Below are 25,726 nucleotides of genomic sequence, written 5' to 3' on the forward strand. Positions count from 1 at the left end.
GAGCGAGAATATTAAAACTGAAGGATCAATGCAGCCGTCACATTCGGTGATTTTAAATATTAAGAATGTTCTCTATGTGAGGTTCATTGAAGTTTTCTTATCTTAGAAATAGTTTTTTATATTAGAAACATGCAGAGGCTTCTTAGTACAATCACTTCTATCTGAACCACTTCTCTTGCAACACCTGTTGGTTTGACCAAGGGGTGTCCAAAACAGCCGTGTGGGGGTGCCTTAAAACCGTCTACCTTCTCTGGTCCAAACAAATCCAGATCATTTAGGACCAGAATCTAAAGTTAGAAGGAGGACATACTGGCTGCTGCATTGTTGTCAGAGAAGTCAGCACTTCAACATAACATGTTTCCTTAATGTCTGATCATATAGTAAGGTCACTTTATCATTTCACTCACTACACATCTCACTGATTGGAACTTTTACAAGTAAAGAAAAGATTTTCAGTGAAAAGAACCACAGTTTTCAACTCACCAAGACTCCTTTAATCCATCCGAACTTAACCACTCCTTTAGACTCGGCTGCTTCTTTTGCTGCAGCCTCTTCAGCCGGCGTCAGCTCGTCGCCGTTCGCAAAACCATCCTCAAACGGCTCCTTTAAAAAACACAATAAATAAAGTCACGTTAATATCATGTCATGAGGAACAGAGACACAGCAGAGTTTCAAATGATGGCGTTCAGCACCACTTGTCATGCAAACAATCACCAAAGCATGGCTCTGTTTTGAATCACAATGCCACTTATGAAAAGTCATTTTCTGGGGCTCCGGTGGCCTAGTGGTAACTGCATGTGCACCATGTACAGACGCTGTAGACCTCCACATGGGAGGCCTGGGTTTGAATCCAACCTGTGGCTTCTTTCTCACATGCCATGCCCCGCCCTCTCTCTGTCCCATCTCTAATTAAAAGGCATAAAAAGCCCAAAAATAGACCTTTAAAAATATATTTGAAAACACTCTTTTCTATCGGGAAGTCCCGATCCCTGAAAGTGTGAATGATTGGAGGTTTGCAGAGACAAGTTGAGACATTTGGACATAACCGTTTGATTCATTCTGAGAGATAAATGCTGCTTCAGTGCGTTCGGTTGAAGGCTTCAGGGCTTGAAACTGTTGGCAGAATAAAGACGACTCTGTCATGTTCAAATATAAATAAATAGACGGACTTGTGATCTGCAGGCTCCTTTCATTAACAGCACAATCAAACAACATGCAGAGACCCTGAGATGTAAATGTGTTTTTCTCTTTAAATCAGTCAGACACACCGTCAGCGTGTGTGTGTGTGTGTGTGTGAGCACTGCAGCTACACACAGGAAGCCTCCTCCTGTGTGCACACAATGTGTGTGACGTTGTCGTCGTCCCTGTTGGACTCTTTGGAGAACACGGCTCATTGTCCTGACTGCATTTATAGTTCTGATAATGACCTCCAGACCCGCACAGGACGTCTGCACAACAACAGAAGCGGGCGCCGACATCCTTTAAAAACTGCCCGACAGACGGGAGAGATGACCCTCGATTTTACAGGAGGACTTTATATGACTAAACACACATCCTACGGGGACAAAGAACCCCCCCCCCCTGCTGATTTAAAGAGACTGAAGGGATAACCAGATCGTTTAAACCTACACGTGTGTGCATCCTTCAGACACAGAGTGGAAAAGTACGGAAGCCCTAAGAGGACATGCATAAATATAAATGTTATTTTACTTTGTCTTGACCTTTAAATTAGAGCGCTGGATCTGAATCAGACTTTTTCATACTGAGACCGTTTCCTGTGAGTATCGACGACCTTCAGATTTATGGATCTGAGTTGCTGGTTGCACAGCAGTGACAGGATGTGCACTGTTACAGTCCTGGACCAGCTCATTGATCAGCATAGTGTGTGCATGAACCCCCCCTCCTCCTCTCAGGCTGCACTGAGGATGAGGACACTAACGTCTACATCATCTGCAGGATTCCTTCCGGTGCTTCAGTGATCACTTTTCGTCGTGCATGTTCAGAGGAAACTAACCAGGACTGAATCACATCACAAAGACTTATTGTTGCTGTTTTAATCATTAATGTATCAGAGATGACAAACACTTCAGAAGATAAGATGTTTGAAATCTTCACCCCCTAGCCGTGACTCAGAAATACACAAGCCTGACATTTCCAGCTCTCGGGCAGATCTCCAGCAGGAAGAGAAATTTTGGTGACTAAAACAATCTGTATTTTATTATAAACCATCAGCTGCAGAGAAAACAGGCTCTTATTGGAGAGCATGGAAGGTTGTAAAGCTTCTCAAGAGGGACAGTCAAGTATGTCAACCCAAAAATATTCCAGGTGTTGAAGCTGCAATCGTCACATTTGAGGTGTTATGCAATGGGCTTCATGGTCTTTTCTATTTCTCTTATTTTTGATGGTCAAACATCAGTTTGTACAGGTGGTCATGACTCATATGTATGTATGTCTGTTTATGTTGATTCTTTGTTTTTCTTTATGATTATAAGCTCCAGTCTGTAAAGGCATCAGAGACGTTTTCACATCTTCACTCCTGAAAATATCCAGATCATTTCAGGAGGACTTCCCCGGCGTGCAGACAGTCTATGGTCGTGCAGCGATCACAGGGAATAAACGTCACCCCCCCCCCACACACACACACACACACACTCGCTAAATATCAGGAGTTTTCTGCAGGTGTGAAAGCGTTGTAAATGTGTGCAGCACTGCAGTGTAGAGTATCTAAACTGTTTTAATTAAAAAGAGAAACTGTAGCAGAGGAATCAATAGAGCGTAAATGATCTGAATATATTCCATGTGACTCGTTACTCTCCTTCAGTGTCTCAATCAGTGAAGCGCCTTCATCTTTTCCTGTCTTCAGTATCAAACCAACATGGCCCCTCATGGATGGATTTAAAGATTGATGTCGAGATAAAAAAAAAGTAAACGTGAAAGACTATGCTCCGCTTCGCTCTGTCGGACGGCTTGATCGGTGTTATAAATTATCCACGATCACCCGCTCTCTGACATGAACACAGGCGAGTTACAGGAGGGGGGGTGGGGGTGGGGGGCGAGCAATCACTCGGCTTCACTTCACCTGGGCCATCTGTCACCATGAGCCTGCATGTGTCCCCGCAATGACTCAGCAGCACTGCAGCCATCAGACCACCACAGAGCGGGCGGACGAGCGAGCAAGAGAGAGAGAGAGAGAGAGAGCGAAGATGCTCGAGAAACACAGAGGGAGAGAAATGATGTAAAACACTGCAACCTTCTTATCCTTGTAAAACGCTAAATAAGCAGGAAGTGGAAATGTTGCACACCTTGTAGCGGCTCAAAGCACCAATCAGGTGTGAGCTTCCAAACAATGTGACGGGGAAATCTGCCTGCAGAGCTCACTGACATGAAAACAGATGTTCCCTTGAAACATCATCGAGGAAAAGACTCGGTATCTTCAGATATTTTGTCAACACTTCTTTAGAAGTTGCTTCAGTCAGAGGATGTGTTCGGAGGGAACGTCTGTTTTTTATAGCAGCGTGCGTTCATCTGTATGCAGGCCGACAGAAAGCTCGAGTCTGATGCTGAAAAAGAAAAACCGAAGGACAACCTCTCCAACATGTCAAAGAAAGAGAGAAATAAGCAGTCAGCTGTACAAAGTGAAATGCTGCCGTCATCTGCACCGGCAGAAATACATTTTCTGCTCACGCTCAGGGAGATACTTTGGCTTCCTTCTAGGAAATAATATTGAGATCAGGTCCAGATTTTGGAATCAGAATCCGGTTTTACACAGACATTTACACAGACAAGGAATTTGACTTGGTGTTTTGGTGCTAAACAATTAACAAGGAAATAACACAGAACTAGCAACAAGTTAAATAATACAGTATAAGAAGCTATTACAATATATAAAATAGAACTTAAAAATGTAAAATATAAAAAATGTAGAAAAGGTGCAATGTAGGAGCTGTGCAGTGGACTACGAGAAAAAATCTTAACAGGATTTCAACACATACTGTGCTTATGGCTGTTCACTACCTGCCATATGTAATCCTAATTTAACGTGTGTGGAGGCACATTTCTTTAAAAACAGGGATGGAGCTCTGTGTGTCACTTTGAGGGTTTTCAGGATACCAGAATCCCAAAACTTGGATACTATCAAATCCTGTCAAATCGGCCTAAAACACCAATCCTGACAAAAACCCCAAAGACTTATCTGACTGTGAGAGGACGGCAGGCTTCAGAGGACGTGGTTGAGAAGGAGAGAAAGAACACTTAGTCCCTACAGAAGATACAACCCCACCCTCCTCCTGAAAGGAGTCGTAAAGACAAAAGGAGGAAGTTCAATATTAACAATTCCCCGAAGTATACTCACGACCAGCTCATTATAAAGTCAACAGAGCAAACCGTCTTAACATTAGAAAGAGAACAAAGAAATCAGACAGTGACACACAACACGGAGGAACAGGAAATTAAAATGAAGACTCTGAGCAGCTGATAGGCCGTGACTCAGACGCTGCTCTCTTACTGTAAAGCCTCAGACTCCACATGACTCACACTCCCATCCTGTCATTTAAATTATCTGTCGTCTCACCCGTTGTTCTTGGTCAGAGACCGCGCCCCCCTCAGGAGACCACAGACTGGGAGCAGTGACCCTGTCAGAGCGGAGCGGTGACATCACACGGCCACGACGGATGACGACTCAGTTTATGGACAGCAGCAGATACGAGGAGAGGATTTAATGAAGACTGGAGATTTATGAGAGAAATGTGGCAGATTTAATACGATGAGACAAAAAGCAGGTCTCGACTCTCGACCAAAAGAGCATCAAACGATGTTTTTAGAAAAGATAAACATGGATTCTAGGGATGTTCCCAACAACTACCTCCAGAGATTGAAACAGAATCTTAAACTCAGATTTGTCAGTTGGTCTTAAAGGCTTAATATGCGATGTTTCACACTTAAATATAATAGAACTCAAGTATATCCTCTGAAAATAACTCTGTGAGTCATGACTGTCTGCAATGAGTGTAACACCAGAGTCCCACTGTCTGTGATGCTTTCAGAGTCCTATCTTCAGTTTGTTTACATCGCTGGGTTTGGTTTCATGCTGGTGCTCAAGGGCGACATCTGCTGGATCAAAAAAAAAAAAAATCGCATATATAGCCTTTAAGGTGAGAAAACGTTAGCACAATATAGCTGCTTTCACATCAGACTCCTGAAAATATCTTGAACATTTCAGGAGACTATTCAGGAGTTTTCTGCAGGTGTGAAACCCCTTACCACGGCTGAAAGGTTATGAAATGTGTTTTTAAACTCGGAATTTAGCCCGATGTGTCTCTGGTTCTGCAGTGTTTGGATTTGGCTCCATAGATTTTAATACTTAAACAACAACAAAGGTAAGTAAATCTGTTGATGATGGACCCAGCTGTGCTGTGGGACGGCACATCCTCCACCGACGGTGATGTGAAGTTGAGCCGCTGTGGTCATTATGTAACTCGGATATAAAGGTCTGCAGCTGATCAGGCTTTAGGGACTCGGGCAGAGACAGAGGGAACATCTGTTTGGATGATTTGGTAGAAGAGGGTCAGAAGTGACGCCAACTGGGTCTCTGATGCACCTCCAACAGTTTGCGTAACGCTCGTCTGATTTCTTACACTGACGACTGAAAGAACAGAAATGAAGTTGTGCCCTACCCCCCCCCCCCCCCTCCTGTCCTTATAAGGGCATAAGTGCTGCAGCAGTATAAAATCTAAATACGACACTCGCACGGTGGTGCAGTGGTTATGCGCTGTCCCCCCAGCGAGGAGGTTCCTGGTTTGAATCCCCGTCTGACAGGAGCCTCTCTGCATGTTCTCCCGGTGTATGTGTGGGTTCTCTCCGGGAACTCCGGCTTCCTCCCACAGTCCAAACACATGCTTGTTAGGTTAACTGACTCTAAATTGTCTGTAGGTGTGAATGTGAGTGTGTCTGGTTGTCTGTCTCTAAATGTCAGCCCTGTGATTGGCAGGTGAACAGTCCAGGGTGTAACCCCACCTCTCGCCCAATGACAGCTGGGATCGGCTCCAGCAGCCCGCGACCCTGAACGGGATCAACTGGTATAGATGATGGATGGATGGAACTATTCAGACAATAATCTAACCTTTAGGATGTTTTTAGGCACCTTGAAGAAGATGTTCAAAGCTTTGATTAAAGACGCCGTCATCAGGGCGCTGGTGGCGCAGTGGTTAAGAGTGTGCGCCCCATGTATGGAGGCTGTAGTCCTCCGAGCGGACGGCCCAGGTTTGAATCCGACCTGTGGCTCCTTCCCGCATGTCATTCCCTACTCTCTCTCTCCTATCTCTCCATTAAAAGGAACCAAATGCCCAAAAATAAATCTTTAAAAAGATGCCGTCATCTATTATTTCAGTTCTCTTCCCAATTCATAATTTTTTAAGAGTCGGAGGATGAAACAAAAAGCATCCCACAGTCTGACAAGGCAAAGAGAAGCTGCGTCTCTGCGTCAGATGTCTGGATGCTGATGGAAATCTCTGTTTGATTTGATGCTTTTGGTTTCTGTTGGAGATCAAAAGAGAAGACCAAAGCTTCCTGCTCACATCAAGCAGAGTTTCTAACCCAAGGAGCGGATCTGCTGAGAGCTGCGACTGTTTGAATGAAGCACAGGGAAGCGTGCACGGGGGACACAGGACGAGTTAGTGAGCATCATCTACATGGCTGAAGCGACACAAAGGCCGGCTTTGCCCAACAATGCCAAAGCATCGAGAGCTTAGCACGCCACCGCAAACTGAACCACGGCTCCACAACGAGGGCATGGATACAAAGTATGAAGGAAAAACGATTTCACACGAGAAGAAGAAGAAGGCCTGAAAGACGGGCGAGTTTCTCAAAAAGGTTTAAAGAGCTTCACATATGAGGGACGGCGCTGTGATGTCTTTCTGCTGACTACACGCTAAACAATAATGAAAAGAGCATTAATCATAAAGAGTGGCACAACAACCCTAATCATAAAACAATAAGGCTGCTGTTTGAGTACGTCAAGCTGCCAGTTTCCCTCTGACACACACACACACACACACACACACACACACATTTCATCACGGAAAATCAGACATCAGTACAGGCACTTAGTTCCACTGAAGAGGGGGTTGTGCCGGGTTACGTAAGAGCGGAGCATATTTAAAAGAAAAGCCACATACTGAAGGTAGTGCAACTCGCCCCTCCACATGATGAAGCAAGGGTTTATTTTAGGTTATAACCATTAGCTCATCTCTGGTCACCATGATTATAAACGTGTTGTCCCAGTACTTTTAAAAGCATGGTTTAAAGGTGTCTCTGATCAAAACTGGACGATTAGATGCTTTAACTAACAGAATGTCACAACAGCACGGGGCGTGAGCGAGCGTCTGCGACTCAATCAGCTTGATTCACTCGTTTCCTCTCTGAGTGTCCGAGCGGCGCTGAGTGACGCAGCGCAACGGGACGCCAAATTTCTGCTTTCCTTTCTGTCGCGCCCATAGACATCGACGAGGAACGAGGGCTTTCTACGAGGGACTGGCATTGCTTTTCTTCCATCAGCAGAGCTTGTTAGCTCGTTGTACAAAGTGGAGATAACGGTGCATTAATAATATCCACATCATGATTGAAATGTTGACCTTTGACCTGTGTCAGCACCGGAGAAAAAGCACCACACTTCTGTTTGTACACCTTCAAAACAAAAGCACCTCACTTCTGTTTGTACACCTTCAAAACAAAAGCACCTCACTTCTGTTTGTCCACCTTCAAAATAAAAGCACCTCACTTCTGTTTGTCCACCTTCAAAACAAAAGCACCACACTTCTGTTTGTCCACCTTCAAAACAAAAGCACCTCACTTCTGTTTGTCCACCTTCAAAACAAAAGCACCACACTTCAGATTAAGATTTAAGATTCACTTTATTGATTCCCGCAACGGGAAATTTCTGTTTTTACACTCTGTAAGTCATGAACACACACATAGGCTGAAATATACACACATGCACAAACAGGATCCTATGGACACGCACTAATGGAGAGATGTCAGAGTGAGCTGCGGGTACTCCTGAGCTGATGGTGGGGAGGGGGTTTGGTGCCTTGCTCAAGGGCACCTCGGAAGTGATCTGGCACCTCTCCAGCTACCAGACCAACTTTTTAGACTAGCAGTATTTCAAAGTTCCTGATTTACATCGTAGTTTTCTAGCAGAAACCGGCTTCAGTTAAAGGGATAGTCCTGTATTTTCCCGGCCTTAACATTGTTGTTTTTGTCCCCGACAGGCTCAGGCTGTTATTCTAAGTGAGTGACAACATCACAGAAAGGATCCCTACAGATAGAGACCTTTAACCTTTGATTTTGTTACCCAGAAACAGCTGTTACATCACTCTCTACAAACACACCAGACTCCACTGACAGTGATCTGACCTCCCAGGACTCAGGTGTTGTTGGTCTATCTCTGCCTCCATTGGTTCATTTTTTGGGGTAATTGGTGGACTTTGGTGTTGAAGCATTTTAGCTGGATCCAATTAAACACAATGACTTCAATATCGACAAAAATCCTCTCATCCAATGAACGATTGTATCAAAAATACAGATCACTTCTGGTTGCTGAATCTCTGATATACGGATTGTGCATTGATTATTTTGGAGGGTTTAAGGAGTTGTAAGCGTTGCGTCCTCTATTGGGCTGTTAGCATGGCTTGTTAGCATTTGTTAATGATATCTCCCTCCATCTGTACACTGTGTCCGATGTGTTCATATTAGTTTACTCTGCAGAGGTAAGCATCTTTTGAGGCAGACGGATGCAGATGGATTCACTGATACCTTTTACAGTCTGACAGCCCCCCCCCCCCCCCCCCTCGGGCCCCTCACCGCCCCCCCTGTATGACTCTCTCAGTGATCAGGTGTCCACTGTCTCGGACATCTCTCCATTGTTTGGAAAAACCTCCCACCACTCGCTTCATTATTCTTTCAGGGCGCTGAAACTCTCCCAGAGTCTGATTCCCTGCTGCCCGCTGAGGCCTGTTGATGGAGGCAGAAAGATCCGCACTCACCCCGCACACATTCTTGTTTTGGGAATTGTGTCGAATTACTGCTCGACTACGGCGTGAGCGTGAAAGAGGTGACGAGTGAGACTCCCGCAGACAGAGAGGATCTTTGTTGATCAGGGACGTAACAGAATCTGTGAATGGACTCCAGCAGAGGGAGGAGAGATTTTGGAAACGTTGATAACTTCTAGTTTTGGGATGGGAAGGAACCATTCATACTTATTTGTTCCAGTATTTATCTCCTGTATAGAAGTCAAGAAGATTGGCCCTGAAATGATCCGATAAATGAAACCGTATCAAACTTTTAGACTAAATACTGTAACTGCGTCGAAAGTATCACACCAAAACATTAGTGTTTTTTTTGCTTTTCCATGTGGACGAAGATGTTTTCTGAGAACTTAGCGTGTATGGGAACATTTTTCAAAGCGAAGGAAAAAAAATGCACAAGTAGATTAGGCCTTAAAGCTTATTATTTCCCACAATGCCTTGGTTTTTTTTAAACCCGATCAGTGACGGCAGGGAAAAGGCTCAGGGTTGTTCGATATCTACAAAACTAGCGAATGATGTCCAGTGAAGAGTCCTACTCGAGTCTCAACATATGACCGAGTCGGTGACGTAGACCAAAACAGGGCAGGTCCACATTTTGTTTGGGATCATTGGAGTAGCATCCATGGTGGTTTTTAAAGGGGACATGTTCTGAAAAATCCACTTCTAGTGTTTTTGAACATATATTTGGTAACCTGAGTTTCTACCGACCCACAAAATGTGAAATAAACCCATCCAGTCCTTTGTTTGTGGTCTACATAAGTCTTACAACACAGAGAAAAATGCTCCGTCTCAAATGTGCTCTCCTTGTGATGTCACAGTGGGATTCTGTTAAAAAGAAATCCCCTCCCCTGGTATCTCCACCCATGGACTCCACCCCCAGTCTAGAGCAAAACTTTTGAGCAGGTCCGCCATTTTTATTCTCGCTAGCGAAGGAGTGATGTCTACGGGGAAAACTGAGGGGGGGCTCATTGCATTTAAAGAGACACACACACCAAAACGGAGCGTTCTGAGAGAGCTGGTTTATACAGGGTCACAAACCTCCTCTGGTGCTTGATTCATGTTATATTTTGATCAAAAGCACAGCACAGATGTTTCATTTAGACCACAGGGGACTGTTTGAAACAGGGAGGTCCTGGTTCGGTGCTTTATTGTCTGTAATTCCTCGATTACATCCAAGATAACAAGCTCAGTTAAAAAGCCTTCAGTTTAAAATCTTCCAGGTCTCTGTAGCTGGGTTTGAGTTCTAAGTCCTTTCACAGTTCCTGTTTCTGTCCGTACAGCTGAGCACGCCGAGCCTCCGTCATCTCTCAGAGAGCTCTTCTGTTCCCGCGACATTCCAGTGGCATTTTGCTCCCATGCCCCGTTAACGTCTAACTTTTCCACCACATCTGGTTTGGATCTTTGTGTTAGTGGAAGAAGTCAGCCACCAGGAACCACTTCACTTTGTGATTGGATTGTCAATTGAGCGGACGGCGGGAACATCCTGCCATGCGGCTCGCATGTGTGCGACACAAAGCAAACATGTGGCGGCTTGTAAACACAGATTTGTAAAAAACTGATGTGCGACAAGTTTCCATGATGCTGACCGCGAGCTGCAGGAAATGGATTTAAGCTTCAGACCGTAGAAAAAAATCCAACCGCTGTCACATCAAACTGACCTCCAAACACATCTGAGGGGTTTCTTTACCAGTAACATGCACATGTCAGCTTTACTAACTGAGAAACACACAAAACGCTTCTCTCGTCACAGCGTCCTCAGGTTAAGGTCAATAATTAAGAGCTGGGAACTTTGTTTGAAGGGAAGAAGAAACTCATCTCAAGGTAAAAGAAAGAACCCTGCTACCTGTATCCTGCATCATTTGCATCTCCCCTGACGATCAGGAACATACCTCTTATTCAAATCTTTAAACATGAGCACTTTTATTTTTACATATCATTAACGTCTATGCCTTAAAAAGGTACAGAAAGTGTTTTAATCTCTCCTGTTGATCTCTTTATCCTGCAGCAGGTAAACAGGCGGTACTGTCTCCAACATTTAGCCCTAATCAGACGTTTCAAGGGGCGTTACGCCCGTGACCTTTAGCCTTCAACCTGAATGTCTCAGAGGGGAAATAGGGGGCCGAAGTGATTCCCCCTCTGTACCGTCTGCGTAGTTAGTAACAGAGTTGTTACAGAGGCGAGACAGGATCAGCTGAGCCAGCAGAGGAGCACAGCGCTGTGTGTGTGTGCATGTCTGACTGTGTGTGTGTGTATGTGGAGCTCCCAATGTGCCGTGCTTCCGCAACACCAAAATGCAATGTCAAACTGGGACACCGATATTACAAAGTCTTGGAATCAATATGAACGTACAAAGACGTGATGACGGCTGAGCGAGAAAAAAGCAGTCAGAAAAAGAGCTGTAGTCCTCGATGGATCAAAGTAAGTCCACTCAAAGTTTTTGTTTTTGTCCCTGACAGGCTCCGGTTGTTATTCTGTGACGACATTACAGAAAAGATCCCGAAGAAAAATGTAGATTTTAGTAAGGTAGACCCTGAAATGGGTAAAAACAAAAACCCCTGATTGTATACATGAATTCTCCTGAAGATTTGATTTAATTTATAATATATTTTAAATTAAAGAACACAGATGGCCCCGTGGTTATGTTGCACGCCACATGTTCTGAGGCTATAGTCCTCTTCACAGCGGACGTGGGTTCGAACCCGACCTCGGCCCTTCTCTGAACATCACCCCCGCTCTCTCCTCCCAACATTTCCCGTCTCTCTTCAGCTGTGATATGCATTAAACGCTGAAAGGCTCAAATTTATTTATTTTTTTTTAAATGGAAAGAACAAATGCCGTTTAATACTTTCAGCGAGGCGTTTAAGGACAATTATGAAACTCTTTAATTTGTCGGGAAACTCGATTTCTTGCCACATTCGTTCCCCTCGCAGTCCCCCTCATTCATCACAGCCGTACAGAGTTTATTGTGCCTCTCTGTGGGGGCGGCGTCGGGGGTTGGGGGGTTGTATCATGTGAGAAAGTGATGTCTACATTCACCTCTCATGGCGTGCGGAGCCCCTGAGTAAAAATAGTCCCCGTGCTGTGAGAAGTGCTGAGCCTAGCAGAGCCGGGGCGGACAGTCGATCCGCCGTGCAGCGCTGCAGAGCCGGGGACGACTGCAGGCAACAGGAAATGTGATTATGAAGGTCGTCGCTCCTCCAAGGCTCAAAAAATTCCACCGTTCTGCTCAGAAAATATAATCCTAAACACACATTTTCCTTTCCTGCTTACTCTGACGCCTCTGTCGTCTCAAGTGTGTCATGACGTCAGAAGGATGGAGAGCGTGATAAAATCAGATTGTGCATGTCAGGATTCTCTCACTATGTTTTGAAGTCTTATTTGCAGCTCTAAGCATCAAAAATGGGAAAGAATTTCTTAACAAAACATTTTAAAGTCTGGAGAGAATTTAAACTAGAGGGAAGTGGTGTACCATCAACAGCTCTACTTCTCTGTTTTAAATGATGTTTGCTGCAATGATAGTTAATATTGACTAAACTGGTCCTCGCTGATCATCACTATTCACAGTCTTGTTGCACAGTGTTTTCACAGATTGATAAAGGAAAGGTTCGGCAAACTGTAAGTGACTGTTCTCACACCTGCTCAAAACTAGTGAACTGAAATTCTCAGGATGAGCTGCAAATTACAGAATTTTGCACCCCAACTTTTACTTGACTTTGTCCTGGCAGCACCTTATTTCGGCATGAAGTCCGGGTGAGCTGAAGTGTGAATGCAGCAGGAAATATTTAGAAAATTCACCGTGAGCGAGTGGAGGCGGGGGTGAACAGAATCTCTTCTGCTCAGCAAACGTCCTTTAGAAGCGGCAACCATCGGCATTGAAAAAGGAAACCGATGCTGAAGTGTACAACCCTGCAGTTCATCGAGTGTCCACTAGAGGCTGGCTGCAGAAGCACAGGAAGTCACATACACACCCATTCTAAAAAGTCTGTTTTTACATCAGAGATTAACATGTTTACAGCCTGGTTCAAAAAAACAAATAGGTCTGATTAGCTCATCGGCACATCGATGGGACTCCAGGAACAGATGGGTGACGTCAATCCAGCTTCGTCCAATAATATTTACAGTCTATGCTTCTTTACCACTTGTTGGTACGTCTAATAACATAAAAAAAAACTGTCATTATAGTCGGTAGTCTGGTAGGCTGTAACGTCACAGGCCCCATGTATGTAGTCTGTAGTGCTCATTGCAGAGGCCGTGAGTTCAAATCCGACCTCAGCCCTGTGCTGCACGCCATCCCCCCGCTCTCTCCTCTGAAGATTTCCTGTCTCTCTTCAGCTGTCCTAACATCTCGTCCTCACTCCAAGTCCTCACCCTACAGGACGTTTCAGGAAAAACTCCTAAACTCTCAAACAGTCCCAGTTTAATCACTGCACACTGGAGCTGGTACAAATGGTCCTAGGAGGGGGGTTGTGTGTGTGTATGTGCGTGTGTTTTGCGGGGGTTTAGTCTATTTCTGACATCAGGCTGTTTGAGTGACGCATTTGGATGTGAGGATAAGAAGGAAGCCGGGTCCTTGGCAGTCAAAAGGCACTCACCACGCAGAAGTTTATGAGACCTTTGGGAACTGTTTGTGTGTGTTTTTGGCGTGTGTGTGTGTGTGTGTGTTTTTGCATGTGTGTGTCTGTGTGTGTGTGTGTGTTTTTGCGTGTGTGTCTGTGTGTGTGTGTGTTAGAACAGCTGTAAGGCCAACACCCTGATGCAGAGACAAAAGGACTCCCTCTCCCGTCAAAGCCCGGGGCGTCCTTAACTTCCTGAGTCTGTGTATAGACTGTGCAGCAAACACATGAAAAAGGGGTTGGGGCGGGGGGGAGAATAGGGCTGTGGAGGGGGGCAATGGGGGAGAAGGTGGGGTGGGGATTGGGGTGGGGGTGGCACACAAAAAACCTGGTACCAGTCAAACAGAGGCTCCTTTGTGCGAGCTCACAACACCTCCAGTAAAAGCAGAAAGCTGAACCTGAGTACCTCACTGTGTCCTCACGCTGGACTGTTTTCTGTTTTGATGATATTTAAGTTTAAATTGTGTCATTAGTTCCACAATCACATCCATTCAGAAAGGGGCGGAGCCTGATCGCTAACTTCAGGGGTAATGAACCTGATTGAATCACAGAATCTGGGCTCTGGTGGTTAAATGTCAGGACGTCGTGTTCGGCAGTAAAAGTTTGACGACGACAATACAACACTGCTAAACTCTCCCGTTTCAAACAAACAAAAGCAGCTGAGGACGTTCTGTTCTCCTGCAGTTATACTGTCACATGACAATGGACCCTTGTGCCTCAGATCTCTTGTCTTTAAATGGTTACAGGAGAGTTCGAACTTGACCTCTACCAGGTCTTATGAACTTAATCCCAAGCCTTTTGCAAACTGAGAAAAAAGAATCCTGAAATGTTTGTGTTTAGCTTCATGTGTGAACACACTTTTTTCATATATATATATATCACAATCTATATCATATTGTTTCAAATGGTGGGCTACCCTGTGACCCATCTCAACGTCATGTCTCACCTCCTCCTGAGACCCGCCCTCCTTCTGTCCGGCAGCGATAGCCTCCCGCTGTGAGGAGCAGGAGTGAAGGTTTCAGGAGCTCTGTGCCTGAGATGTTTGAAAACGACCCCTGGTGCCTTTCTTCAAGCGCCATATGATGAAAACCCCTCTTCTGAGTCGAAATGATTCGATTAAATGAACCGTTCTGCTGCAGATTAGTCAAACAGCTATCAGTCAGATGTTTCTGCACCTCACTCCGCGTTCTAAATACCTCACGATGCTTTAAGCGAGCTGCATGTGAATTTAAAGGTTACTCAAATGTTCAGATGCAAACTGTTGGAGGCGAACACGGTATAAGACGCAGCAGACTACATGTTGTTGTTGGGGGGGGGGTGTTGATTATTTTCAAATTCTCGTCCCGTCCAGCTGTGGAATGAGAAAATAAAGTGAGTCACAGACGAGGCGTCAGACATCGCTCACATTCCTGCAGTGTGCGTGATATGTGAGGGACCCCTGTGATCGCACTCTGAAGGAAACGTCGGTCAGACGTCACACACGGACGTAACGACCGCTCTCATTACACAGAACACTTCAACTTTAGGAACAACAACAGGCGTTTGATTTCAGCTCTCTGAGTGACAAACGTAAACAGGAAGTGAGGAAACCCCGGCAAAGTGCAAAAATGAAGAACGAGGGGAGAGATGCTGATATAATCTCTGCTGTGAAAACAAGCTGTAGGTCCTCCAAACACACACACATTTAAAATACACACTGTGTGACATCCTGTGGTGTCCATGGAGACAGGTGTGTGTGTGTGTGTGTGTGTGTGTGTGTGTGTGTGTGTGAGGGATCCACCAGAGGAACCAAACAGAAACGTCGTAAACACGAGCTGCTCTCATTAACGGGACCTCCAGAGACGCTGAGGGGATACAACACACACACTATGGCAACTGTACAACACACACACACACACACAATGTAACAATGCTGCTGCACAACATGGCGCTCTGCACATCCTGGTGTCAGAAGCTACATGCACAAAATGACCTGATCGTCTGCACAAAGAACGAGAGCACGAGTCCAAGAAGAGCCGCAACTCAACAATATTTTCACGTTCTAAAGTTTTATTCACATTTATAAACTATTTGTAAGTTTCATTGTAAGGTGCAGTAAGATGATCAGAAATGTAAAACGGGGGCATGCATGGGCAGTCTGTCCAAACAGGTTTCTAATCAGCGTCACTGTAGGGGGGCGGGGGGGATCAGAAGCACTGCACTGAATAACTCCTAAAGTTAAAAGCATGCTACTGTAACCGCGCACTTCATGTCCGATCTATGTCAGACACTATGAATGTGCAGCTGTGCCGCCTCACAGAGAGTCACATCAATATTTAAACTCCACGCATTTCTGCTCGACCACTTAACTCCGGCCTGAATCAATCCATCAGTCCTGTCACCGTTTGTTTCACTCGCAGCTCGTCAATACCGACATACAGAACAGAAAACACTGCAGCAGCTAGCTTATTGAGGACCAAAACACCAACACAGAGACACCCACACACACACACACAATACACAACACACAACACACACAGAGCTCTAAATACAGCCCGACTTCCACCTGAGGCCTGACAGGAAGAATCTGAGGTGTTCACAAGTCACCAGCTGCTTGAAGTGGAGAAGCAGCAAGTTAGGATCAGTTGAGAACATGAGCTGATTTGTGCTGGGGAAGTTTTATTTGTCTGATTCAGTTTATCCTCACTAAGGGCGATGCGTACAGTGCCTAAGCATGTTTGACAACAAAGTCCAGCTTGTTTCCAGTTTTCAGAGCGCCGTACATGGTACACGTCCTTGGTCCTGGCATGGTTAGAAGCGGCGGACACGGTACGGTTGCTCATGCATGAGCAGAAGCACAGGTACGCAACATGGACATGAACTCCTTTAAACAGTCTTTTTAAATAAAAGTGCAAAGGGTTCAGGTTGGTCCGATGCAGACGTCGAGGAGTTTTTACTCAAAATTTGGGCAAACTTGAATATTCAGAGTCAGCTGGATCAAACCTACAAGACGAGTAGGTCTATCCATGACTCTCCAGTGTTACGACCAGATGGAGAGGTAACCGCGCTCAGGTCTGGAGCAATGCGAGTGCATGCCAAGGGGAGTGAACTATGTCAAATTAGTTTGCCAACCCTGCAGGATAACCCTAAACTAGCCCACAAACAACTTTATCTCTATTTTTTTTTTAAGATAGACACACTGCCAAATCACTGGTTAAAAGTGACTTTTCTAAACTTTAAAGAGTGTACAGTTTGGTAAAAGAAGAGGACAAAAGGTTACTTTCTGCGTTAATTGCTTTCTCTGCTGCAAACAAAATGCACCACACCCCCGACCTCAAAGCGAGCTGCACTCAGAACCTTGACTGTGTGTTTCATGAATCGGACAGTAGTGCAGCCGCCCTCTCTGCGTTTCTGCCCTCAGAGTACACTGAATATGACTCATTGATTGGTGTCAGTCCATAAACAGTCAATTGTTACAGTGGAATTTCCACTGTGTGTTTCGATCCCAGCACAGAGAGCGAAACTCTTCCCCGTCAGACGAGAAACACAGAGGTCACAGCGACCTCCAAACAAACTCAAACTCTCTGGTTTTTTACACCCGAGTCTCCGATAGGGGCCCGCCTTTCTGATCCTCTCTGCGGCTAATTAAATCCGGCCGTCCCGTCTCTGCTTTGGTGATAATGTGGAGGTGATGAAACTGTGATTCTGCATGAACCCGACATTAAGAGCTGATATATTCTGACTAACAAAAGGCGCTCTCTGTCAGCGGCGCGACCTTGAGAAGATATGAGAGCAGCTTTCATCACAAACCACTTCTCGTTCAGGATAAGGGGAAGGAGATTGCTTTCTGCGTTTCTCATTTTAAAACACATCGGACAGGAGGAAGTCATCTTTGACTGTAGTTCAGGGACAAACTCCAGAGTCATGACTGACATTTAGTTTTCTGATAACTTCATCACTGCAGGACAAAAACTCTTCCTAAACTTACCACGACACTGAATGTACTTAAATCAATTTAAAGACGCGTCTGTTCTCTCTCTCTCTTTAGTCTAACAAACAAAAAACCCTGACCCGTCCCAGGACCTCCCTCAAACTGAATGAACCTAAACTTCCCCGTGTTCGCTCAGCTCGGGGACGAGAGCCCCCAAAGAGTTTGAACAAACCGCAGACTTCCTGCACAAATAACACACTTTTACAGACAGGAGGTTTTAAGGCACCCCCACACGGCCGTTTTGGACGCCCCTCGGTTTGTCAGATATGAGAGCAGTTATCAGGTTAAACCAACAGGTGTTGCAGTGATGGAAGCGGGCAAGAGAACTGGTTCAGATAGAAGTGATTGTACTCGACCTAAAAAGTCTCTGCATGTTTCTAATAAGCTCCACGAGCAGAAACGTGCTCAAACTAGGATCAATATTGGAGATGTTTTTGAAAAATGGAGAGAGGTTAGAACACAGAAAGGTTTACAGACCGATGCAGAGCTGGCTAAACACTGAAGCTTCAGTGTCCACCACATGGTGACCTGCAATGAGCATCGACTCTAGAGAGGAGGGGATGGGGGGTGAACTTGCAGCCGGCTGAGGACGAGAACAGCGTACTCACTGGTGCTGTCTGAGTTTTATTACTCTTAATGCAGCATGAACGGGTTTTAATTCATCGAGTGTTGCATCACTTCCTGTGTATTGACGAGCTAAAAAGTCATCAGACCACTCTAAGTGGTATCAGTGCAGCTAAAGGCAGATCTATAGTTTAGGGATGTCCTGATCGATGTCTGCTCCAATCAGAGTCCGTTAACTGACAAATACTGACCCAGTTCTGCAGATATTAAACCCAAAACTTTTTTATTTTTCCTAACCTAACACAGCTGCAGCGTGCACACTTCATGCATGTTCTTAATAAAAGATAAACACAGAGAGACATCCATGTGTGCAGAATATGGACTGAAGCATAAAGGAGCAGCGTGAAAAGACAGAATCCTGCACACTGCTCTCGCTGAGCTTCACCAGTTTATTAGAAAGAATCACAACGTTTCAGACCCTCTGAACTTTTGTCAGGAGTGCAGTTCAGAGGGTCTGAAACGTTGTGATTCTTTCTAATAAATTGGTGAAGCTTAGCGAGAGCAGCGTGCAGGATTTTGTCTTTTCAAAGAAGCAATCAGAGAATTTATATTTTAAATACTCAAATATTCCCCGAGCTGTGCAGTGATGAGTGTGACATTAAATATGTGCCTGTTTGGTTCTTAATTTACGTATTTCAGGCGTTAAATCGTCGCTTCTAATCCTTATTGACCCTAACTAAAACATGAAGTTGTGCTATTTTTACAGTGAAGAGAGTCACAGCAGACCTCAGGAGAATATTAAACTTTCTTCCACTGACCATGAAGATGATTTTGATGTGAACAGTCTTTAACATTTCTGTATGAAATTAACTCTGTGGCGTTTGAGCTTCAGACGTCTTTATTCCCAGAATCATATCTCTCCCAGGAATGTTCACGCGGCTTTCCTCGTCTCTGCCTCTCCTTGAACTCGCCGAGATATCTGCTCAATATTTGATAAATTAAGTTAAATCAAGGTCAGACGGATCATCACTGCTCTTTGACTTCTTTATGAAAGCAAGAATCTGTCGTCACAGCGCCAGACTCTGTTGCTTCGTCCGCTGTTATATGTTCCTCATGTCTTGCCTCCTGAGACCCCCCCCCCCCTGCTCCCACCTGACAGGTGTATTCTCCCACTGTGTGAAAGCCCTTATACTGAAATCCAGACCCCCCCCCCAACCAAATTCAACAGAGATGCTTCTGAGGATCTGTTTGATAAACATCGATAACAGTAGCCTCAAACATCGAGCACAGTCAGACAGTCTTCAAGCTGACACACAGATCTTACTTTTAGTAACAGACTTAATTACCAAACAGAGCGCACCGACCCCGCTGATGAAACCCGCTTCCTACAGGAGTAATAAATGATGAATTTTATCATGAGAGCGGCTTTAAAGGACTGTATTCTCATTTAGAAAGAGCCCTGGAGGACATGAAGTTAAAAGAAGGGCGGATACAAATTACAACATGTCATGAATGTCTTCTATTCAGAGCGACAAACACGCTTCGCTTAAACAGGAGAGCTGCAAACACACACACACACAAACACGCTGCAGAAAAACCTGATCGGGTCACCTCTGGTCACTGAAATCATGTTGGAGAGGGAGCTGCAGTGACCTTCAAAGCGAACGAGCACAGCAGCTGATTTCACTGAAAACAACATCTGCAGAGGAGAAGGTACGCGTCTTTCTCGTCAGTGTGTTCGCCCCCCCCCCCCCCCCCCCCCGGAGGAAGAAGACGATACATGACGGGACACGATGCAGCTCGTCGACGTCTGGCCCAGCTCAAGGCACCGACAGGCTGCCTGATGATGAGACGTAAAGATCACAAGTGGACGCTTTGTGATCCTCGGATTCTTACAGCACAGCAATTTACTTTTTTTTTAAAAAGTTGGTCCACTTTCTTTCAGCCAGTTTAAAATCTTTCCGTCCTTTATTCAGGGCGGTATGAGGCATATGCAAACGCATGACATCAGCGAGACGAAATATGCGTATAACCTCTAGGAGCGGTGTAGGGTTGTCATGGTGACGGGGCCAGAAACAGAGACACCAGAGAGCCTCTACAACAATGGAGGAAAGTTTAGAGGAAAAGTTACTAGAACTACCCGCACTGCTTCTCTACTTTACATGTACTGTACTGTTTGGAGAGTTTCCCTTCATGACATCACAAAGGGCACTAACCCCTCCCCCAGGCGGGTGACACTCCCACAGCTAATCACTCCAAATCATTGAAGTGCTCATTTGATGTTTAACCACATGAGCTTAAAACACGAGGACAAAAAACAAAGAGGAGACAGACAACAGGAAGTCTCACTTCACATCATTAGCTAGCCCTGTTAGCATACATAGCTGTGGTGATACAGGTGCAGAGAGGGTTAACGTGCTAATGAGGAAAATGATGACTGGAAGAAGAAGGCGTCAGAGAGCTAATGATGTTTGTCGAGAAACGATGTCTGAGGACAGAGCAGCAGGGCTGATGATAGATGTGTTTCTTACGACAGATCTGAGCACAGACTCCTTTGTTAGCGTCACTGCTCGTTTCATTCAGAAGAACCGGGATTTAAAGAGCGCTGTCCTACAGACTCACAGAACTGATGAGCGACACACTGCGGAAAACAGAGCGGAGCAACTTGAACTAGCTTCAGGAGGAGTGGGCCCGGAGAGTCTGCATCAGATGTACCTTAATGTAGCTGATTTTATCTGCAGAGCTCGGGACAAAAGGCCAAAATATTTCAAGCAGAGTCGTGAAAGGAAAGTGCAACTCTGTAATGCTTTGAATCTTTGAACCGCTGCAACTTTATTTCTGGTGTCTTATAAACCTACGAGGGTTGGGCGCTTTTGTCTGCAGAGTACTAGAATATCAAAATGAGTGGAAAAGTATGTCCCCACTCAACAGGCATGGTTACCACTTCTAAGTATGAAGACAGAACTGGCAACAGACTTGAAGTGTAAGGTTGCACTCAGAGGCAGACGCCTTTTCTATTTGGACAAAAGTTTGCAAAACATGCGACCTTGAACTAGTCAATCCTGATTTTGCACGAGTGATAGTGACATACAACTTCTTAAAACATGAAAACAATAAACACAGAGAGAGCGCTGAAGCTTTTACTCTTGTGTTCAGACATTTTTAGAGTATGAGGGGAACTAAGTGGAGCAACGAGTGAACATTATCGGGAAAAGGGTTTATCGACTTAACCGACAAAAAAAAGCAGAAGAGGTCTTATGAGATGAAGTATCTTTGACATCTTAAAGCTCGACATAACACCTGAAGTTTGCACTGCTACAACAAATACCTCCATTATGGACACTCAAACAATCCATTCATTTTTTATTCTAACTGCAGTAGTATCTCAAGAACAGAACATATAAAAGGTGTTAAAAAAAAGTGGCAGACATCTTTTTTTTATTAATTTTCATCAACCAGTCACAGTTTTCAGCCTGGAAACCACTTTGAATGAGTTCATGCAGCAAACATTGTTCCTCAGACTCTGGGGTAACAAAAAGTTTGGGATGATCCCTTCCTGTTTCACCATGACATGACCTCCTGTGTGCACAGGCAGCTCCACAAAGGGAGACCTGACACTCCCCTCCACCACCCCCCCCCCCGCCCCCCAACCTGCTGGAAAACCTTCAAACAAGAGCGTGTGCTGACAGCTCAGCAGCTCAGTAAAAAGCACAATGTGCTGGGGAAAATAACACATTCAGAAATGAACGATAAGGGTCATTTTCAGGCTTACACAAACTTCTTAGCGTCTGAGAGAAATGAAGGTGAACAACACATGAGGGGAACACTTCTGACATGTCTGAATGTTTTTGGTGTTCAAACTCCAAAAAAAAAAAAAAAAACAACCACAGTAAACAAAGAAAATGCACAAATTCAGTCAGATTGTGCCATCAGCTGACAATCTGTGTGAACCTGCTCTCATTCCTGTAGGTCAGCTGTGAGCATGTGTGACACCATCAGAGACACACATGTTGTTTCTGTTCACACAAACACAAACACACACACACAGACAACACATGACCTGGAACATGCCGGGGACTTTTCAGGATGTGAGCTGGACTTTACCGCCCTCTGGAAGCCATGCTGCACACCCTCGTGTTATCATCACCAACACTTTATTACATGAGCCATGTGTGTGGGCTTTACCTTGTCCAGCTCGTCGTGCAGCTCCGACAGGGTGGGTCGGATCAGCTTCTCCCCCAGAGGCGCTGCTGTCTGCCGGTAGAAGTCGATGTTGGGCACGGCATCGATGGTGTTGTGTCCGAAAGTCCTCAGGTAGTAGGTGTTGGTGTGGGTGTCGTAGTGGTAGTGATGCTGGCCGCCTGTGGATGAATGCAAGCTGGTCTCGCTCATCACCGTGTCCCCGTTCTGGAAGCCCTCCATCGGCGCCGCGTCCGGAGAGGCCGGGCTCCCAGCTCCGCTAGGGTCCGCGAAGTTCACCACTCGAAACCGGCCTTTGGCTTCCTCCCCGCCGGCCCCTGGGTCCGGAACATCTGGCGGAGCGGCGGGAGTGGCCTTATCGCTAGATGGGGCTGTGGTGGAGGCGTCGGAGCTCGGGGACCTGTCCTCGGCGGCGCCCGCAGCCTCCGTCACAATGTCCACCTGGAAGCGGCTCTGACTGGGCGTCGGACCCGCCGGCTTGAGCCCCGCATCCGGGGCTAGAAAGTCATTTTCAGCCGCGGCGCTGTCTGCCGGGGCGGGAGGTGCGGAGGATGTCGCTGACATGGCACAAAAACAAACGTGAGAGCCGAGTGAGGGGAAGCCACGTTACGGCCCGCGAAGTAACGGGAGGGAGTGTGAAAGCCCCGGAGGAGTTCCGCAACAAACACACCACTCGCTTCCTTTATACCGGGAAGAATTGCCGTCGCGCCGGGCAGAAAGGCGAAGAAAGCGGCGCGGAGGGACGTGGAGGGTAGCTGTTAGCTGCCTCTGAACATGAGGCGACAAACTTTCAGACACTCTCCTCTTCTTCTACCGCGGCTGTGTATCCAAAATCCCCCCGGTGCTGTCGGAGCTGAGGACTTAATCCTGCTCCCCTCTGGCCCGGGTGTGTTTGTGTCTCGAGTCTCCGGTGTGTCGGTGTGTCGGTGGTTAGGAGCAGGATGCTGGTGTCGACCTTGCCGCAGCTCCTCCTAGACTCCCTGCGCTACCCTCTCTGCTATTATACCAACTGCAGTCGACATCACTGAAGGGAGGGCTCCCGCTGATGCTGGTCTCGCGAGAGGTCATCGAGAGCGTCTCTTTTTTTTCAAAGAGGAAAGGAAATGTCGCGAGAAGACATCACAATACTCAAGGACGAGGAGAGAAGGGGCGGGGGTGAAACTCTGCACCACCAACAGGCCGAGCTTTGTGTGTGCTGCTGCCTGTCTGCCTGCCTGTCTGTCTGTCTGAAGCCTCACGTGGTATACTGAGACAAGTGTTTGCTGCCATATGGTGGGCTCTAACAGCTAATACCACTGACTCAATTAATTTAGTGTGTGTGTGTGTAGGGGGGGGTGAGATCTTTTCTAGTTATAACAAGAAACCAGGCCAAAAAATAATTCCCCACATGAATGCAATACGCTTCCATACACACCTGTGCCCCCTCTCCTCCAAGACACACACACACACACACACACACACACATACAGCTCTACTGTATGTTCAGAACAACAACAGAGCATGCGTCTCAGAAACCTAAAGACTTTAGTTAAAACTTCAAACTTTTACTCCTTTATCTCAAGAAAGTCTCAATAAATCTCATGTACGGAAGCCCAGAAGGGATGATGTAGCAGCTTTTCTTTAGGATAAGTCTGTATTTTAATATTTGAGAAAAAACTGTTGACTCTACCTTTAACAGTTTTAACTGTGCCGCCTTATTTAAATTTTTTCCCGTGGTTTTAAACTCAAAAAGTAATTTCTACCATTGCATGCAAAATCAGATGATAAAGTCTTTTTCTACTTTATTCTGAATATGATGAAGAGAGTCTTCCTGTGTTTTTTTTTTAAATAAATGTATCAGAGTAATATGATCACGCAAAGTTTTACACACATGTTCACCTTCCTTAAGTGTGTTTGTTAACTTCCTCCTCTGATGAGGAAAGATAACGCAAGTATGAGGAAGAATCCAGAATAAGACCTAACTCAGAAAACAAGTGGCTCTAATCAATGTTTTTATAACGATGACATCACATAAATCTGCGGCTATAAACTCGGTTTTCTTTCGCTTTAAAGCAGCTCCTTGTTTAACATCCAGCCCTGATTTTACTTTTTTTTTTTACTTTTGGCCTCAGCTGTAAATGCCAAAGTTCACCACCTGATTAGCAGCAGACAGTAAGAGATACAGCTGGGGAACACGGTGCTGCATTTAGCTGCTAAGGCCGGCTGCATACTCAACGATTTAAGGCCCAATTTGGCCCAAGTTAACAGCCTGTTTTTTTTTTAACCAGGCTGTAACCATTGCTGCTTGGTCTATACCAAGCTGGTGTCAAAAAATTAAGCTAACGTGGAAGTGCAAAAATCAGCTCCAGCTCTCAGCCTGTCGTTAGGTTGACTGAAGGTTAGACTGAGACAGTGTTTCCAGCATGGAGACCACCATCGATGGGACTCCAGCGCCCCCTGCAGGAACAGACGTGGGACATAACTCAGGCTTCGTTCATTAGAAAAGTAGAACAATGTGCAGAATTCTTAAATCTGTTTTTGTTTGAAGAAAAAATGCAGCTAACATGCGGCATCAAGCAACAATCTCTTGGGCTGAAAAATGCAGCAAATGCAGTTCAATCAGGAGAGACAATTGAATAAAGACAATTATTTATTACAATGAGATATGGAAATGTTCCTTGACAGAAATATTTTGGCGCTTGGACTCTATGGGGTGGGCAATGTGTAGTATGACAATTCTTAGCAACGTCAGAATAGATCCCCCCCCCATGGAGTCCAGACACTAGTGGTGTTGAAGCTGATGACTTGATGAGACCAGATAGGATGAGAAATGATGGATGATGATTCTGCGAGATGGCGGTGTTGGGGAGGAGGAGGGGCGCACGAAACATCAGCATGAAGGAACTTAAGGGAGAGAAAGAATCATATTTAAAAGGGGAGCAGAACAATGATAGACTGAAAATAAGGGCGGAACATCATGCCATTGGTTAGGTGAGTACCGCTGACAAGACAGCTGATTAACCAATGACAGCCCCCAGAAAATGACAGCTCAAGAACGACAGCGGAAACGAGAGTAAGCGTGCAAAAAAGATGAATGAGAAAGACCCGATCGTGAAGGCAGTTATATAGTCTTCCTGACTGAACTTACGCAAGAGCTTCATTTCATCTAGTGTCCTCTAGAGGCCGTCTCCAAAAGTGAGTCAACCCCCATAGAGCCCCATGTTAAAATGTCCAACTTTACAGTGGACATAAACATGTTTACAGCCTGGTACCGTAAACAGTTTTGGTCTCTAGAGGTCAGTTATATGACTTTGAGCAAG

At 45.5% G+C, this 25,726-nt stretch overlaps 1 protein-coding gene across 1 annotated transcript in view; it reads right to left on the minus strand.

Moving 5' to 3' along the window:
- slc12a2 (solute carrier family 12 member 2) overlaps positions 1 to 23,439 on the minus strand; it is a 54,740-nt gene extending 31,301 nt beyond the window's left edge. Inside the window, 2 exon segments of the mRNA XM_061061397.1 lie at positions 484 to 603; positions 22,413 to 23,439. Coding sequence (XP_060917380.1) covers positions 484 to 603; positions 22,413 to 22,991 — 699 coding nt within the window. The 5' untranslated portion in view covers positions 22,992 to 23,439.
- Between the last annotated feature and the right edge of the window lie 2,287 nt (positions 23,440 to 25,726).

Source organism: Labrus mixtus, chromosome 17 (genome assembly GCF_963584025.1).
Source record: "Labrus mixtus chromosome 17, fLabMix1.1, whole genome shotgun sequence".
Classification (NCBI taxonomy): Eukaryota; Metazoa; Chordata; class Actinopteri; order Labriformes; family Labridae; genus Labrus; species Labrus mixtus.